Consider the following 18,758-nt stretch of genomic DNA (forward strand, 5'->3'; position numbering starts at 1 on the left):
AAGATGTTCAAATTATTAGAGATTGCATGATTAAAATCCATAAAGTTAGAAGAGGGCATTAGCTTTGCCATCAGAAACAATCTGCAGTAACCCTAAGGTTTGAATCCCTAGTCTACTACTTACAAATGGATTTCACCTTTGCTAGAAAAATGCTTTAAGATTCATTAAAATACCTTCAGGTATTTTCATTTAAAGTTTTGTGAAAGATAAGTCCGTTTTAATTATAGCATCAGTACAATTTGTAATCATTCTTTTCCTTCAGCTTGATTCAAGAATTGCAACATGAAGGATTCAAGAATCATACAAGAATAAAAAGTGTTGAGTCAGTTGGCCGTCTCTACAAAGGACAATGCTATCCCCATTTCACTGTCCTTAGGCCAACATGGTATAATGCAAAGAGTAAGTTTGGTTAAGAAGATTCTAGTACTGGGGGGCCTGGGTGGCTTAGTCGGCTAAGCGTCCAACTTCGGTTCAGGTCATGATCCCACACTTTGTGAGTTCAAGCCCCACGATGGACTCTGTGCTGACAGCTCAGAGCCTGGAGCCTGCTTAGGATTCTGTGTCTCATTCTCTCTCTGCCCCTCCCCGTCTTGTGCTCTGTCTCTCTCAAAACTAAATAAACATTAAAAAAAAACAAAAACAAAAGATTCTAGTACTAGTTTTGCCATTCACCACTATGTCTTTGCATAAATCTCTTAACTCCTTTTAATGTTATAAAGGATAACAGTTTAGAACTAAGGTCTCTCTGGAGCGCCTGTGTGGCTCAGTGGGTTAAGAGTCTGACTCGATTTCACATCATTGGTGAGATCAAGCCCCATGTTGGGCTCTGCACTGGCAGCTTGGAAGCTGCTTGGGATTCTCTCTCCCTCTCTCTCTGTCCCTCCCCTGCTAGTGCAAACTCACACTCTCCCTCTCTCAAAATAAATAAACTTAAAAAAAAAAAAAAAAAAAAAGAGGGGCACCTAGGGGGCTCAGTTGGTTGAGCGTCCGACTTTGGCCCAGGTCATGATATTGTGGTTCACAAATTTGAGCCCCACATTGGGCTCTGTGCTGACAGCTCAGAGCCTGGAGCCTGCTTTGGACTCTGTCTCACGCTCTCTGCCCCTCCCCCACTCACGCTCAGTGTCTCTCTCTCTCTCTCTCAAAAATAATTCAAAAAATTAAAAAAAAAAATTAAGGTCTAATTCACGTATTCTATCAGAGTAAAAGGGAACAGTAAACTGAAACAGACTTCAGAGATTTCTAGTCTTTAACTGGAGTAAAGGGATACTCAGAAAGAGTAAGTCATGTGCCCAAAGCAACACAGGTAGTTTGTGGTAGAGCTGAAACTAAAACCCAAGTCTCTTGGCTCCCTGGTCCATGGCCTTATTCCACTGCGGTACATGACTCCTATTTCAAGATCTGGCCCTCGGGCTATGGTTCCCTCAACTCCCGCAACTCTATTTACTCTATTTGCTCTATTGTGTCAAGTGGCACCTGACTGGCTCAGGTCATGAACTCACAAGGTTTGTAAGCTGGAGCCTCACATCAGGCTTACTGCTATCAGCTGCCGTCAGCACAGAGCCAGCTTCGGATCCTCTGTCCCCCTTTCTCTCTGACCCTCCCTTGTACACACGCTTTCTCTCTCAAAATTAAACATTAAAAAATAATAATAATCTGTTTCTTTTGGCAAATGAATAATACTGCTGACTGAAAGCTATTTTGCATTATGACCACAGTCCCAACCATATCCAATACAAGGACTCCTAAAATTCCTTAAACTATTCTCTTCTTACAATAGCAAAATGCCACGCTAAATTCATAATAGTACCCAACTGAACCTTTTATTTCATTAATCACAGTAGCATTAACCATTTAATAAAGAAAACACCTACAAAATAAATTGAATTAATCCCCATAATAATCCCATGAAATGAGTTGTTATCCCCATTTCACAGATAAGGAAACTGAGGCATACAGGCATCAGGTACTTGCCCAAAATCTCATAGCTAATAAATAAGTGATGGGGCTGGGATTTGGATCCAGACAAGGGACCAAAGTCTATACTCATCATTCACTATACTGTTTCATTAAAAAACCAGTAGAACACATGTATATGATCCACAAAATCCATAAATGATGCATAAAACCAGTATGAATTCATACATCTTTTTAATAATAGAGACTTAGAACTACTGTAACATGTAATACACACTAAACTGACCCTCTTATGTATATTCTTTCATTACCTGTATATTTGGGCAGGGGTATAGCCATTTTTTTGTTAGTGCATAGGGCCACAATGTCAAGCAACTAGAAGTAAGATCCCTTCACAGCTATACTTTAAAATGACCCCTAGACCAAATCTAATTTTAAACCAAGATGAATATATTTAATTGATCTAAAAATTATGTAAAAATTACCTTAGTAAGTACTTTTTCTACCCATTCCTATTTTCATCACACCTTTTTTTAAAAATCACTGGACGGGGCGCCTGGGTGGCGCAGTCGGTTAAGCGTCCGACTTCAGCCAGGTCACGATCTCGCGGTCCGTGAGTTCGAGCCCCGCATCAGGCTCTGGGCTGATGGCTCAGAGCCTGGAGCCTGTTTCCGATTCTGTGTCTCCCTCTCTCTCTGCCCCTCCCCCGTTCATGCTCTGTCTCTCTCTGTCCCAAAAATAAATAAACGTTGAAAAAAAAAAAAAATTAAAAAAAAAAATCACTGGACATAAAATGATACTCCCCAAAGTAACATGGATTCCATGAATTCATTTATATGTTAACAACATCACATATTGCATATTTAACATATGTTAAACACACACGTCCTTATATGAACATACAAATGTTAATGTACAAAACTCCCTGATGCATGACTGTTAGTTCTCCTGGTAATTGTACACTGAATTGCCTATCATCTGTGGCTACAGCCAAGGTTCTGTTTTCTATATTTGATGTTATTACAATATGCAACACCTAGCCTATCTCTGTTTTAAAAATAATCATTATTAATGTACTCATATAAATTATTCAGTAATTTCCCAGTAACTCATATATGGTATATAACTAACGAGCTGGGTTTTAGCCTCTCCTTATTACATGCTTTCTAACTTGTGATTACTGGGTTTTTTTTTTTAAGATTTTATTTTTAAGTAGTCTCTACACCCAACATGGGGCTCAAACTCAAAACCCTGAGATCAAGAGTCACATGTTCTATCTACCAACAGAGCTGGCCAGGCACCCTGTGATTAATCTGTTTTAATACACAGAATTAATTACTGAGGCTTCTATTATTCATACACTACATGCCCTACTTTTAACAGCCAGGCATATATGAGTACTCTGCCTATTGATCACTGTTCTTCAATACTTTCAGCATAATGCTGTCAGAGCTATTTAGAATGTTAAGCTTGTACAGGAACATGAATTTATCATCCAGAAATCTATCTAGGCACCGTAGTAGCCACGTGGCCATGAGCCTAACATTACAATGATCTCAAACCCCCATGTACCAGACTGGTCTTTTCCTTAATTCTGTGTCAACAACAGACTTGAAAACAGATCACTTTATCTACTCTATGCAATCTACAAAGATAAAATATATGTTGCCAGAGTACAATTATGTTCCCAGAGAAATTATTCCCAAACTATGAGCTGTGAAAACCTTTTACAAGTCTTTGATCCATGATGACAATGAATCTAAAACAATTCTTCTCATCTGCAGATGCATCATCATCTAATTCTTACTCAGGTTCTTTCTAGCTTGAAAGCTCTGTAAGTCTCTGAATATTAGACTGAAGACAAAAGGCACAAGATTATGAGAGCTCCTATTATCTTCTTGGTCTTTGTTAATTCTTTTACCACCACTTGTTCCCTTACCCATGGGTACTACCCAAATTGATCATGTATTCTACCATTCCTACATATTAACTACATGACAGGTACTATTATCAGTTTTACTCTTTTATTTCTATACTTAATTCCTTGAATTCGCTAATATAACACACCTCAAACCCTAATTTCTCACATACTCCTTTGCTTCTCTCTAGTTGCTTACAGATCTTCCACAATCAAATGTTACAGCAGGAAATCAAAGTGCAACTAAATGTTTCCTCCTTCCAACAGGAACTCTCTCAAACTACTTTTTAATCAGTAATGCCATCATTAGTTGGTCTCCTAATTTGGACATCTGAAGTTAATACACCCTATTGTCAGTTTGTTTAAAAACTATGTTATGTATCCTTTAAAAAAAATCTTCCAGGGGCGCCTGGGTGGCGCAGTCGGTTAAGCGTCCGACTTCAGCCAGGTCACGATCTCACAGTCCATGAGTTCGAGCCCCGCGTCGGGCTCTGGGCTGATGGCTCAGAGCCTGGAGCCTGTTTCCGATTCTGTGTCTCCCTCTCTCTCTGCCCCTCCCCCGTTCATGCTCTGTCTCTCTCTGTCCCAAAAATAAAATTAAAACGTTGAAAAAAAAAAATTTATAAAAAAAAAAAATAAATTAAAAAAAAAAAAAAAAAAAAATCTTCCAGGGGGCACCTGGGTGGCTTGGTCATCAACTACTGATTTCGACTTGTCATGATCTCACAGTTTGGGAGTTCGAGCCCCACATCAGGCTCCAAGCTGACAGTGCAGACTGCTTGGGATTCTCCCTCTCTCTCTCTCAAAATAAATAAATAAACTTAAAAAAATCTTCCAATGCCATCCCACCTGCCCTAGTCGAAACGACACCACAATCAATGACATCTCCTCACTGACCGTACGTCTGATACAATTTCAAAAGCTCGTAACAGATTTCACAAAGTACAACTTATCCTTCTAACCTGTCCTGCAACCCTGGTACCTAATCTTCCTTTTAAAAATTTACAAACCAGATGAACATAAGGGAAGAGAAGCAAAAATAATATAAAAACAGGGAGGGGAACAAAACATAAGATGACTCTTAAATATAGAGAACAAACAGAGGGTTACTGGAGGGGTTGTGGGAGGGGGATGGGCTAAATGGGTAAGGGGCATTAAGGAACCTGCTCCTGAAATCATTGTTGCACTATATGCTAACTAACTTGGATGTAAACTAAAAACATAAATTAAATTAAAAAATAATTTAAAAAAACTTACAAACCAACCCCTTGGCCCTAAAACCGAAAGAATATAATGAACCCAATCTTTAACTTCCTGGTATTATGTTCATTTTCTATCCCCGGCAAAAGATCTCTATTCCAATCAGTTCAACCTCAAGTCTCCAATAGAGACCAAGTTATTGTAGACTCTGCCTTTGTTCACTATTCCTTTCATCTAAATGTTCCCCCAACATTCTTCTTCATTTACCTCAAGTCCTATTAGTTGTTAAGACTCATTTGTTTACTAAGGCCTTTTTTAGTTAAATCAACTCCAATTAATTCATCCCTTTTTAAAATTCCTACAGTCATCATGTACTTAATCTTTCCCTAAGTGTTTCATGTGCTATCATTGTCTCAATTACAACAAAAACTACTTTAGGACAAAGACTAGGTCTCATAAAATTTAAATGCCAGGCCAACTGGTGAAAATATACATCTTCTTTAATTATTTAAGTTACCTCCCTTTTTCTAAAATTCCCTTCTACTTTTTTGGTAGAATTACTTTATCTGAAAGGACTTCAGTGACCAGATGAAGCAACTCTAGGATTCTGTTCCAAAGTAAGACTCTGTTTTGTTGCTTTCAACATAATCCCTGTATTTATTTATTTATTTATTATTATTTGAAATGTTTGTATTTGAGAAAGAGAGAGAGACAGAAAGAGAGAGTACTGAAGTAGGGGAGGGGCAGAGAGGGAGGGAGACAGAATCGGAAGCAGGCTCCAGGCTCTGAGCTGTCAGCACAGAGCCCGACACGGGGCTCGAACCTACAAACCATGACATCATGACCTGAGCCAAAGTCGCCACCCAACGGACTGAGCCACCCAGGCGCCCCGTATAATCCCTGTATTTAAAAAACAAAATCCTCATGGATAAGGTCTCTAGTCAAAAATCCGCTAGTAGTGTGACAGCATTTCAGAATAATAAAGTGGAAACTGACTAGGTTTTATCATGTAAATTAGGAATCTTAAGAGTTAAAATCCCAAGCTTCTGTCTCAGACAGACCTGGCTTCAAGTCCAGACATAACAACTGATCAGCTGTGTAACACTGGGTAATTCATTTAACATCTCTAAATCTTAATTTCTTCATCTGTAAGGTGAGGGTAATAGTTATCAATCTTACTGGGTTGTTTTTATATAATCCATGCACACTCAGTAAATGCTAGCTATTATTGTCACCAACAGAATTAACTCATAGTTTTGAATAAACTTTCTAAACATTATTACTTTAAACATACACAATTCATTTTCCTTAATCAACCTCTTTTAGCAATAATCATACCATACCAAAAGCACGCCATTTTTTTCCATATGAAGTCAAAATAATTTCAGGTACTAAAAGTCAAATTTTGGGGTCGCCCAGGTGGCTCAGTTGGTTAAGTGTCCAACTCTTGATTTCGGTTCCAGGTTCATGAGATTGAGCCCAGCGCCTGGCTCTACACTGGCAGCACAGAAGGGCTTGGAATTCTCTCTCTCTCTCTCTCTCTCTCTCTCTCTCTCTGCCCCCTACACTCGTGTGTGCACACGCATTCTCTCTCAAACAAACATTAAAAAAAAGGTCATGGGGCGCCTGGGTGGCTCAGTCAGTTAAGCATCCAAGTTCAGCTCAGGTCATGATCTGACGGTTTGTGAGTTTGAGCCCCATGTCAGGCTCTGTGCTGACCTCTTGGAGCCTGGAGCCTGCTTTGGATTCTGTGTCTCCCTCTCTCTCTGTTCTTCCCCCACTTGATTGTGTGCACGCTCGCTCTCTCTCTCAAAAACAAACATTATAAAAAAGGTGTTTTTTTTTTTTTAAAAAAGGTCACATTTTATTGATTAGAAAAGTTAACTTACATCTGAACCAGAAGCTTTCATCATTGCACTCTGCGAAGACTCTTCTTTCTTCCTCGGTTGGAATGTAATCAGCCCCTATGTCTTTGTACCAAGGAAAATTGGCAAACGTTAAAGTGCTCATGGAAAAGCTAAGCCTAAAAATTTAATTTAGTCTGGACATTAACAAAACACTCTTTTTTTTAAACGAAATAATGAAACAACTGGCTTGTAAACTTTTAACAAACTTTGCCTTCAAACAGGAGTTAGTGCTATTATCTACTCATCAGGACTAGCTACATAATGTGGTGGTCCAGTGCAAAATGAAAATATGGAACCACTGTTCAAATTATTAAGAACTTCAAATGGCAACACATCATTCAACCAAGTGTGTGTGACTGCAGTGGTCACATCCTCAAGCAGCCAGTCCAGTTGCTATTATTCAAGGCAGGGAGCTTTTCTGCATGGAAAGTGCTTCTAAATACAAACATTTAATATTGATAATTACGGGGAATTGGTCTTGGAACTTCTGCATTCGGCTCTCGAAAATCAGCCCTCCCATTCATTTTTTCCTGCATCAAAAACAGTTAAGTATTAGAAATGATGAGATATACCAAAATAAATTAAGATAGTAAAATCACTAGTCTACATGGCAATCAAGAAACAAATATTTACTAAACACTACTACATCTGAAGTACTTATGTAATAAAAATAGTCACCTAAATAAAAAAGTCACAGACCTATTAACTAATTTGGAACTGATTATTCATCTTAGGTCCCTGAATTGAAAAAAGAACAATAGGGCCTTTATAAATATTTATCAACAGATTACCTCAAATTAAGATATAAAAGGATATCGATAAAAGACACATTTTTCCTCCTGAATCTGGTTATTTCACATTATCCTATGTTTTAAACCTTCCAGACATAGAAGAGGAAAAAAATCTCAAAAGTCATTTCTGGGATTCCATTTTTAAAAAATGAAATAATCATCGGGGAAGATACAACCTCTCCCACAAGGCACTACTCCACAAAAACTGAATAACAAAGACGTCACACCCTTCTCCGTAGGGTTAAAAGCTAACAGAAAATTCTGTATTCTCCAAACTTTTCTCGCTCCCTGGGCAAACATTTCAAGAACATATATTATTTTTATTTACTGGTTTTTTTTTTTTAACCCATGCCTCAAGACTTAAAAGACAAACAGATTCGATAACTGCGTATTTGATAAAGTGCTCACACAGGATGATTATTCCATCTTAAAAACCATTTACATAAAAATGGGAAATGGCATTACGATTAGGATAGCAACTGAGGCCCTTGCATATTTCACTCACTCAGTAAACCTACATGTCAATCCCTTGGCTAGGAAAAAAAGGATACATGAAGTCTGCTAAACAGACTACTTCCATCCTGCAACAACAATTAAGTTAAAAGTGAAACCTGATTTCCTGTAACTGCATACCACCTAGAAACCCTAGAGACACGGCTGACAACACAATTTTAACCTCTTAATCCCCCAAAAGACCCCTGAACTGAACCCTCGTCGGCCTAACGTCGGTTCCCGCACTCCATCCCCCACCACCATATCGACGTCTCGCACCTGCCAACACCCCAGTACACACGTTCGTCACCACGAATCACTCCCTCGCCTCCCCGGGGCACCCGCACTCCGAAGCCCGAGAGCCAACGCGCGATCCGCCAACCCTCGCAGGCGGGAAAATGGCGGAAGGTGCAGGATAGCGGCTGGCCGCGCGGAGGTGGTGAGTGGGCAGGTTGGGGCGGCATGGGGGCTCTTTGCGTCACCTCACCCACCTCCTGACGACAGCGGCGAGCGACGGCGCGGCGAGTCCGGCCGATCGGGGGCAGAAGGCCTGGAAAGGCCAAGAGAGGGGAAGGCGCGCGGCGTTGCACCGCAGCAGAGTTGGGGGGTGGGGAGCAGACAGCAACTTGGCCTCCAAGAAGTCACCCAAATAAGGGATCAAAATGACCGCGACCCGGAAGCACTGGCGCTGCGGAAGGAAATGACGTCAAGACCCCCCCCTACGGCATCCAAACGCTAGCTGCCTCGGAGTGGACGCCGGCGCGGGCGCCTGTCGGCACCGCCCCCTCTGCTAGTCCCGCCTCCCTTCACCCCCAGGCCGCGGCGCTCGCGAGCTACAGTGCGGCTGCGCGCGCCACCACTGCGGGTCAGGAGTCCCGCCCCGCCCCCTTCCTGACAGCCGCGGGACTTGGGCCTCAGGCTTCTGTGACGCACCTGTCATCTTCCGGTGACCGGCTGACGGGAAAGTTCAGGAACACCTTCTTATCCCCTAGTTGAGATAACCGATTTTTCTTGGATTTCTCTGGTTTGAGGCTTTACACGATTTATTTCATTCTTTGAAAGTGGTGGAAAGTAATTACTAAGCATGCGTACTTGGCTATGTGTCTTGGTGTTTTGAGCTCAGCTGCCGACTAGTTCTAGAACCTGGGGCATGGTACAGTACCTCTTTGAGCCTCAGATTTTTCTCATCTGAAAAGTGGAAATTACACCCATCTCATAGGGTTGTTAGGATTAAAGCAACACGTCTGAAAGCAGACAAGCACCCAACGGTTCTCTATTAATGGAAGAGTCTCTGTTTGGGGGGCTCGTGACTGCTGCTCATCGGACAGGCGACATTCATTCATGTATTCATTTTAGCAAATATTTACTGGGTGCCTACTGTGAGCCAGATGCTGAAAGTTCCCGGTGACTCGACAGAGAACAATTAACTCTACCTGTTCTTGTTTCATCGACTCCGAACAACCTCTGGTTTCTTACCTCTTCCTGAAACCCTCTGCCACTGTCCTCATTTCACCCTTTCCACTGCCCGTAGAGCTGCCCTATATTTATTCTCCCACAGGAATATTTAAGAGAGACAGCCTACTGTGATCCATCTAAAACACAAACCTGTGGTTCCTTCTTTAGAACCTTTTGATGGCTCCCGTCATGCACAGAGTATAAGGCCCTTCGTGACTGGGCCTCTGTCCTCTTGAGCCTCACTTTCTTCTGTTGCAGTGTTCAATAAGAAACAGCCTGGGGCGCCTGGTTGGCTCAGTCCATTAAGCCCGACTTTGGCTCAGGTCATGATCTAACGGTTCCAGCCCCGCGTGGGGCTCTGTGCTTCCAGTTCAGAGCCAGGAGCCTGCTTTGGATTCTGTGCCCTCCTCTCTCTCTGCCCTTCTCCCACTCATGCTCTGTCTCCCTCTTTCTCAAATAAATAAATGCACATAAAAAAAAAAGAAAGAAAGCAAGCGAGCCTGTGGCCTTTTGCACTCACAGTCCCTGTATGCTGTTCCCCCTAACTTAACCCTCTTCCCTGCCTGGTCCACCCTGTTGGTATTTCAAAATCCTGCTTTTACATTACTTTCTTTATAAAGCCTTCCCTGAAGCACACCACAGAGAATTAATCACTCCTCCTCCTTAGCACCTCTTTTCTTTGTACATATTTCCATCATTCCAACATAGATCTGCTTTGTATTGTGATTTTTTGCTTGTCTGTCTCTGTTAACGGAACTCTTTTGGGACAGAGACCTTTACTGATGAGTCTATACACTTCCAAGTATATTCCTAAGATATTCAATATTAACAATTAATACTCATTTTGTTTCAGGGACAATGCTAAGCGGAGAGTAGGCCCAGGGGGTTTGTACTTGCTGTTCTCTCTTCTAGAACACTGTTCTTCCAGGTGTTCACATGGCTTCTTAGATCGAAGCTGATGTCACCACATCAAAGATGCTTTCTTTGGTTATTAAAATAGAACCCCAGTCACTCCCTGCTACCGTATTTATTTTCATAGCACTCATGATCTAAAACAATTATTTGTTTTTTTATTGCTTTTCTCTCTCCACTTACTAAAATAAAAGATCTATGAAAGTAGGAGCCTGACTGACATCAAAATGATTGGCACATAGTATGAAATCAATAAATATTTCTTTAATGAATTTGTTGAGTACATTTAAAAAATTTTTTTAAATGTTTATTTTTGAGAGACAGAGAGAGAGACAGGGTGTGGGCAGAGGAGGGGCAGAGAGAGAGGGAGACACAGAATCTGAAACAGGCTCCAGGCTCTGAGCTGTCAGCACAGAGCCCAATGCGGGGCTTGAACCCACGAATCACGTGAGATCATGACCTGAGCTGAAGTCGGACGCTCAACCGACTGAGCCACCCAGGCGCCCCTGTTGAGTACATTTTTATAAGAAAAGAACAAAAAAAATTAGAAGACCTACTGAATGAGCTTTATGCTAAAGCAAAATCTGATCTTTGCTTTCTGACTAGATTGTAAGATCCCAGAATCCAGTTATATCATTTTCTTTATATTTACTGAGGCAAGCCTAACACATGGCACATGGCATTTGGTAAGTATATGTCCTATTGCCCACATATTTCTCAGCAATCAAATCAACTGATAAATTGGATTTCTGCTGATGAAAGGTATGGTGCTCTTTTTCAAGCTAAACTGTCATTTTCTATGCTGGCATTTAGAAGTTATTAGGTCTATTTGTAACGGGTGATGCAACAACCAAAGAATTCAAACATAAATTGGGTAAAATCCAAAGTCGTACTAGAAGTTGACTCAGAATTGATAGAGGCTACAGGATTTATTAGCAAATTCAGAACTTTGGTGCTTTAATTTTGAACTGTGAGATCACCAGAAATAAGTTTGTTTGGATTAAATTAAGTCAAGTCACTTCAAAATACCTGCACTGAGGTAAGGTCTAATGAAATGTCACCATAAGAATGTTTGCTTGTTAGACATAACTTAAAAAAATTAAAGGGGGCCTGGGTGGCTCAGTCGGTTAAGCGTCCAACTTTGGCTTAGGTCATGATCTCGCAGTTTGAGAGTTTGAGCCCTGCGTCTGGCTCTGTGCTGACAGCTAAGAGCCTGGAGCCTGCTTCTGATTCTGTGTCTCCCTCTCTCTCTGCCCCTGCCCCACTCACCCTCTGTCTCTCTCTCTCAAAAATAAATAAACATTTAAAAATTTTAAAAAATAATTAATTATAAAAGAATAGTTGAGGGTGGTCATTAGTTCATAAAAATGAAATCCACGGGGGCCCCTGGTGGCTCAGTCAGTTAAGCATCCAACTCTTGATTTTGGCTCAAGTTATGATCCCAGTGTCATGAGATCAAGCCCCATATGAGGCTCTGCACTCAGCATGGAAATGCTTATTCCCAATCTCTCTCTCTCTCTCTCTCTCTCTCTCTCTCTCCCCTCTGCCCCTCCCCCCCCACTTGTGTGTGTGCTCTCTCTCTCTAAAATAAAAATGAAAAGGGGCGCCTGGGTGGCTCAGTCGGTTGAGCGTCCGACTTCAGCTCAGGTCATGATCTCACAGTCTGTGAGTTCGAGCCCCGCGTTGGGCTCTGTGCTGAGAGTTCAGAGCCTGGAGCCTGCTTCAGATTCTGTGTCGCCCTCTCTCTCTGCCCCTTCCCCGCTCATGCTCTGTCTCTCAAAAATGAATAAACATTAAAAAAAATAATTAAAATAAAATAAAAATGAAAAAATACATGAAACCCATGTAATAAATTCCTCCTTAATTTCAGTGTCAAGAAAAAGTTTGTCGGGGCGCCTGGGTGGCGCAGTCGGTTAAGCGTCCGACTTCAGCCAGGTCACGATCTCGTGGTCCGTGAGTTCGAGCCCCGTGTCGGGCTCTGGGCTGATGGCTCAGAGCCTGGAGCCTGTTTCCGATTCTTGTCTCCCTCTCTCTCTGCCCCTCCCCTGTTCATGCTCTGTCTCTCTCTGTCCCAAAAATAAATAAACGTTGAAAAAAAAAATTTAAAAAAAAGAAAAAGTTTGTCTTCTCAGATGAACTCTTGAAATTCCATAATCACAATTATTGTTGAGCATATTTCCATTTTTGCTCCATGAGGGTAGAGATCGTGTCTTATTTGTTCACCATAGACTCTCCAGCGTTCAACACCTATTTATTGCTCAAAATGCAATGTAATAGAAGCCAAAGGAAGAGAATGTTCCAAGAAGGAAGGAATAGTCACTCATGTCAAATGCTGATAAAGACTGAGAACTATCCATTAAGTGCAGCAACAAGGTTATTTATAACTTTTGCAAAAAGCAGTGTCATACCTAGATAGCAGTGGGTTTAGAAAAGAGTGGGAATAATATGGAAAAAAAGTGTGACTCTGCTTTCCCAAACCTTAGTTGTTGAGTGAAAGAAGTCCTAGAGTGGTAGCTAAAGGGGAAATATAGAGTGGATGAAGGTTAGTTTATGTTTTTTCTTTGAATTCCATAGAGACTTAACTATAATTGTTAAAGGGGAAGAGCCAATAAAGAAGAGTTGAAAGAAAATACGGGAGTGAAAAGGGATAATTCATAGCTTAAGGCAGATTTCCCAACTGGTGTTCTGTGAATGTGCTATAGGTAAGCCTACAGCTATGATCCATTCAGCCTTCAGGATGAGCTGTGGGCAGAACCCACAGGCCAGTTGCCTGTAGCCGAGCAACCTTCTTTGAGGTCCTCTGAGGGTAACTGGTACAGACTAAAGTCTAATGGGATGCACAGATGATGAGCGTGGTGGGCATCTTTCAGCTCTTCTTCACCCTAAATGGCAGAAAATTTAGTCAAAGGGCACATTGCTGCACACTGTGGGCAGGGACCCTAGATGCTGCCGGAGATATTTATGTTCTTTCGATGCCCAGGGAGCATGGCAGGCATCCTAAGGCTCAACTAGCAGGGGAGAGACCCAAGGAGATAGGACAGGGGCTCCTGGTGGGTGTAGCTCCAAGGAATAGCCCCAGACAGCAGCCCCAAATCTCAGTCTTCAAATTAATTCCACATGTCTGGTGAGTACTTGACGTCCAGGTGGGTTGCAGGTGGACTGCTCAAATCATGCAAATTAGAACTCATCGATATTTTGGTATACTTAACATCTCAAAGTTCATTTGGACTCCAAGTTCACTGGGATTATCATAGGACACTTCCATGTTATGTTTGTTAATGAAAGATAAGAAAACTGTTAAAGAGTCATTAGATAAAATTTCAGTAAACACTGAAAGGTTATTACCTTCTAAATTTCTCATTGATGAGAGCTACTAAGAATTCATTACTTACCAATAACCTTTACAAAAAAAGGGGGTATCTGGCTGGCTCAGGTGAAAGAGCATGCAACCCTTGATCTTGGGGCCATGAGTTTGAGCCCCATGTTGGGTGTAGAGAGTACTTAAAAATGAATAAATAAACAAACTCCAAAAAAAAAAAATTCAAAGAAATAATCGCTAAAAAGTCAGGAAATTTGTATGGCCATTTCAAATTTAAACCTAATATTTACATTTAGAGCTGTCTGGGTGGCTCAGCCAGTTAAGCATCTGACTTTTTTTTTAATTTTTTTAATGTTTATTTAATTTTTTTTCTTAAATTTTTTTTAATGTTTATTTATTTTTGAGACAGAGAGAGACATGAACGGGGGAGGGTCAGAGAGAGGGAGACACAGAATCTGAAACAGGCTCCAGGCTCTGAGCTGTCAGCACAGAGCCTGATGCGGGGCTCGAACTCACGGACCGCAAGATCATGACCTGAGCCGAAATCGGCCGCTTAACCAACTGAGCCACCCAGGCACCCCAATGTTTGTTTATTTTTGAGAGACAGAGTGTGAGTGGGGGAGGAGCAAAGAGAGAGACACAGAATCCGAAGCAGGCTCCAGGCTCCGAGCTGTCAGCACAGAGCCCGATGTGGGGCTCAAACTCACGAGCTGTGAGATCATGACCTGAGCTAAGGCGGACGCTTACCGACTGAGCCACCCAGGCGCCCCTTCTGACTCTTGGTTGTGGCTCAGGTCATGATCTCACGGTTCGTGGGTTTGAGCCCTGTGTCGGGCTCTGTGCTGCCAGCACGGGGCCTGCTTGGGATTCTCTCTCTTCACCTTTCTCTGCCCATCTCCCACTTGTGCTGTCTCTCTCAAAATAAATGAAGTTAAAAAAATAAAAAATAAAATTTACATTTAGAGAAGCAAGTTCAAGTTTAAAAGATATTATTTGGGGATTTTATACAATTTAATATTTATTCAAATAGAGTCAATGTTTTGTTCTCTCCCCTTGTATTTTGTATTTTATCGTAATTATACCATAATAAAAATACACCCAAACACATAAATAGATGTGTGTCTATGTATTTACCATATATACATATATATCTCCTGCATAGATGCCTCAATCCCCTCCAGTTTATTCTAGTGAATAGCACAAATATTGTCATTTTTCTATGTTTTCCATGATGTAACAAAAGTTGGGACATGTATAGAATTTCTGAGGAGAAAGGGGATAGTGAATAGGTTGATGGATAAGTATAGACGGGAGAAGGAGTGACCCATCCTTTGAGACAAGGAGGAAGAAAGTAATAAAAGGTACAAAATACCTGTTTATATATTTGTGACGGGAAGACAAGGAAGTTGGGGATATTGGCGAGAGAATGTCTGAAATGATAGGCAACGGAATTGTAGAAGGAAAAGTGAAGACGGTCAGATAGGCATAAAGTTAGGGTTCCCAAAGAACCCTGGCAGTTGCCACATTGTGAAAGCACAGTTGTACATAAAGTTATCTATGTGGGAGAGCAGGAAGAATATAACATTGACCAGACAGTGCAGTGTAAATATTTCATACTTGGTGGCTTTACATCACCACCACCAAAGACTTTGTCGTCATGAAAATGGAGGTTATGGGAAATGAAAGGAAAGATAACAGAGTTTGGGGTTGCTTCAGGTTCGGAGCTACAGGCTAGTCCCACAGTTTGATTCCTCCTAGCCATTGGAGTAGGAATCTAAGGGATTTACAAAGAGCAGAAGAAACAACATGTAAGAGTGAAAGGAGGTAACCAGATTGTTCCTTACATTGTCAGAACCCAGTTTAGTTCACAAGCCTCAGGAGTAAAGTCTAGATTTACTCACATATGAAGTCCACTATAGTTTTCAGATTTTTATCACAATAAGGCACTTCTTGAAGGCCCTCTAAAAGGCAGGCTTCCCAGCCGATGTGAATTCACGGGCAGATTTGGCAGGTGACCCCAAATAAGCATAGTTTTTGGCAGAAGTTTCGAGACAATTTACCCCCCCCCCCCCCAGCTCTTCCTTGCAAACACATTACCATTCCTGAGTCTCTTCTGCAGAGAAATCTTGTATCTGTGACCAGGCGAATTTCTTCTAGAGCTGGTCTGAAGGAACTTCAGGAAACTTGGGATTCTAGCATGCATCTGAAATTATGCTTGGACATATTTTCCTGGCGCACATTTTGTACTTGGTTTCCCTTTTAGCAGAAGAGATGAAGAGAAACATCAATAATTAGGGGTTTACATGAATGTCAGAAAAGACAGTATCTCTGAGCTCCTAAGTCATACAAAGTTATAAGAAGCACCTAGCACAGGGTCCAGCCTTTAGTTTACATGCAATCAGTGTGAGTTGATTTTTACTTTTTTAAGGATTTGAGGTACTAGAAAGGAATTTGAAAAAAGAGAGAGGAGTAAGCATACAGATGATGTGGCCTAGACTATTAATTCCTGGTTAACAGCCTCAAACACTTTGTCCAGCTCTCTAATTAAAATTTAAAACAAGCACTTTATTTTTCAGGGCACTATAGGGCTTCCAGGGATGAAATACTCCAGTTCTCATCAATACTGTTTTGGGGCTGATAAAATCCCAATTATACCATTCCTTTGTTCTTTCATTAATCTCAGCTCTATCTCCAGTATCCTGAGTTCTGCGTTCACACCTGAATTTGTCTACTTTCTTGTAACCATGCCAAGAGTCAACTCTTTGTCAAAAGTTAGAGAAGGAGAATTTTTTCCACATCTAAGTAACTCTGTTGCTGAGAATCTTTTCACTACAATGCATATTCGAAAAGAAAGACTTTCTTCCTGGCCATCCCCTGCTTTTCTTTCTTGTATGAAAGTTTCATTTGTAGGCAGAAGCAGGAAGGAGGAGGGGGAAACCCTCCACAAGAGATGACCCTTGCTGTCCTCGCTCCTCAGGCTGTCAACCATCTGCCCCCCCCCCCCCCCCCCCCGCTTTAGATGGCAGGAGCCATCTTACACATCTGCTGTGCCTTTTCTAACGTCACTTACAGAACCCACTAAAAGCTGTTAGACAAATGAGAGGAACCAGAATGCAGCTGCATGTAGCTGATTTTGAATTTTTGCAGCTGGGTCCTACATGCCACTCTCAGTTTTGAAAGTTTTTTGTTTGTTTGTTTGTTTTGTTTTGTTTTGTTTTTTATGAGATTGGATAAACAAAGAGAACAATTCCCTTTATAATAATGACTCCTAGGGTCTTAAAGTTTTGTTCTCTGCAAGTTTAAAATAATGTATCTCTTTTAAAACTCCCACCGAATGTTTAAAATTTAAGCCAACTGTAAATATGTAATCATTCATGAGTTCCTCTTAAGAAAAAGTGTCACATGGAAAAAAATGTTTTTAAAACTGATTCAAGGGTTTCTGTGCTCGTGCTGGTCGCAGCAGCAGCAGACGCGCCCTGGACATGCAGAATGAGGCCAACCAGTTGGTGGACCTGTACATGCCATGGAAATGCTCCCTCAGCAACAGGATCATGGGCGCCGAGGACCACGCATCCATCCAGACGAACATGGCGGACTTCGAGAAGGTAACAGGCAGGTTCAACGGCCAGTTTAAAACCTGTGCTATCTGTGGGGCCACTTGCAGGATGGGTGAGTCAGATGACTCCATCCTCCGACTGGCCAAGGCCAACGGCATCATTTCAAAGAACTTCTGACTGGAGAGGATGACGGAGGTGGAATTCTTGCCATAAAAAAATAGCAAAAGCCCAGAGAGAGAGAAGTGGGGGGAGAGAGAGAGAGAAAGGAAGGAAGGAAGGAAGGAAGGGAAGGAGGGAGAGAGAGGGAGGAAGGAAGGTTGATTCAGGAGCCAAGTACTTTCTGAGATGGAAGCAAGTTTGGTATCTAGATGCCAGAAGTGTGCAGGCTAGAAATCTAAAGTATTATCACCTTCAGGCCAGTTCCCTATATCAACTTGAAAATGACCAAAAGACACAGCACTTACTTATTTGTCTATGTAGGAAATAAGAATTTTCACGTTCTTACAATGTTATATCATAGAATTTAAAAAGCTTGCTGACCCAGAATATGAAACCATAGGAAATCAGTCCTGGCTGCATGCTTATGTACTCTGAAAATTCTGTTTACTGTTTTTCTCAGTATTCGTTCCTGCAGCATCTTCATATGCCTTTTTTGATAACACTTACCACACCACCATTATTTACCTGTTTCACCCACAATACTATTCCTTGCAAGAAAAGACCCCCGCCATGGTTACATCAACAGTGTCATGTATACTAGGCTTTTTAAGAAATGTTTAGTTATGTAACTAAAGCGATTTGTGTATGTAATAGAAAAGTGTTCTAATATTCCTTAAAAGAGCCTTTAATAGATGGAATTAGAAACTGCAGGCTCATGAAAACATCTGCCTGCTTACCTGCATTGGTGCCCACATATTCTGTCTTTCCTCCTGTTACTACAGATCTTGTGTCTGGATTCCCATACAGGACCAGCCCTACGCTTGTGAAGTAGATCCTATCCTCTCTCATTTACTCAAGGACATCCCCTCAGCAGTTCTGCCCGCTCTCTCCCACGTCCTTGGTTTGCCTTCACTGTTGAAAAACTTCCCATCAGTTTATAAATGACCTATAATTCTCATACCTTTAACAATAGACTCTACAAAATTTCTCTTCACCCCCTCATCCCCATTTATTGGCTCACTTATGGCAAAACTCCTTGAAAGAATTGTCTAAACTTCTGTCTCCAATTCCTGTTCTCCTAAGCTCTTTCAGACCTACTTCAAACACGCTTTTACCCTTACCTTTCCGTGG

The 18,758-nt window shown here is 41.4% G+C and overlaps 3 protein-coding genes across 12 annotated transcripts in view; 2 read left to right on the forward strand and 1 right to left on the reverse strand.

The window, feature by feature from the left end:
* The window catches only part of OCIAD1 (OCIA domain containing 1), a 50,482-nt gene extending 41,585 nt beyond the window's left edge, over window positions 1-8,897 (reverse strand). For 2 of the 9 annotated variants that reach the window (XR_007151589.1, XM_047856250.1), the window contains exons 1-3: window positions 8,717-8,892; window positions 7,409-7,472; window positions 6,925-7,005 (exon numbers count right to left, since the gene is read on the reverse strand). Coding sequence is in view for 6 of the 9 variants with exons in the window: in XM_047856250.1 (XP_047712206.1) it covers window positions 6,925-7,005; window positions 7,409-7,466 (139 nt within the window). In the remaining 3 variants the exon portion in view is untranslated. Of the gene's footprint in view, window positions 1-6,924; window positions 7,006-7,408; window positions 7,473-8,251; window positions 8,315-8,503; window positions 8,603-8,715 lie in introns of those variants that run through there. The other 7 variants (XM_047856244.1, XR_007151587.1, XR_007151588.1 and 4 more) reach the window with 7 other exon arrangements.
* On the forward strand, window positions 8,506-17,660 carry LOC125163928 (40S ribosomal protein S21-like). Of its 2 annotated transcripts, none has more exons than XM_047856256.1 (2): window positions 8,506-8,664; window positions 17,372-17,660. In XM_047856256.1, exon 2 carries the CDS (start codon window positions 17,394-17,396, stop codon window positions 17,643-17,645), a length of 252 nt encoding a protein of 83 aa, XP_047712212.1. In that variant the 5' UTR covers window positions 8,506-8,664; window positions 17,372-17,393; the 3' UTR covers window positions 17,646-17,660. The 2 variants fall into 2 exon arrangements, with proteins under 2 accessions (XP_047712212.1, XP_047712211.1); XM_047856255.1 differs by having other exon boundaries at window positions 8,514-8,664; window positions 17,346-17,660.
* FRYL (FRY like transcription coactivator) overlaps window positions 17,426-18,758 on the forward strand; it is a 307,431-nt gene continuing 306,098 nt past the window's right edge. Inside the window, exon 1 of the mRNA XM_047856238.1 lies at window positions 17,426-17,516. The gene's annotated coding sequence lies outside the window, so the exon portion shown is untranslated. The remainder of the gene's footprint in view (window positions 17,517-18,758) is intronic.

This window comes from Prionailurus viverrinus, chromosome B1 (assembly GCF_022837055.1).
Source record: "Prionailurus viverrinus isolate Anna chromosome B1, UM_Priviv_1.0, whole genome shotgun sequence".
NCBI lineage: Eukaryota > Metazoa > Chordata > Mammalia > Carnivora > Felidae > Prionailurus > Prionailurus viverrinus.

Excerpts from the sequence above, each read along its gene's own strand:
- LOC125163928 (XM_047856256.1), top strand. The coding sequence starts at position 17,394 with ATGCAGAATGAGGCCAACCAGTTGGTGGACCTGTACATGCCATGGAAA.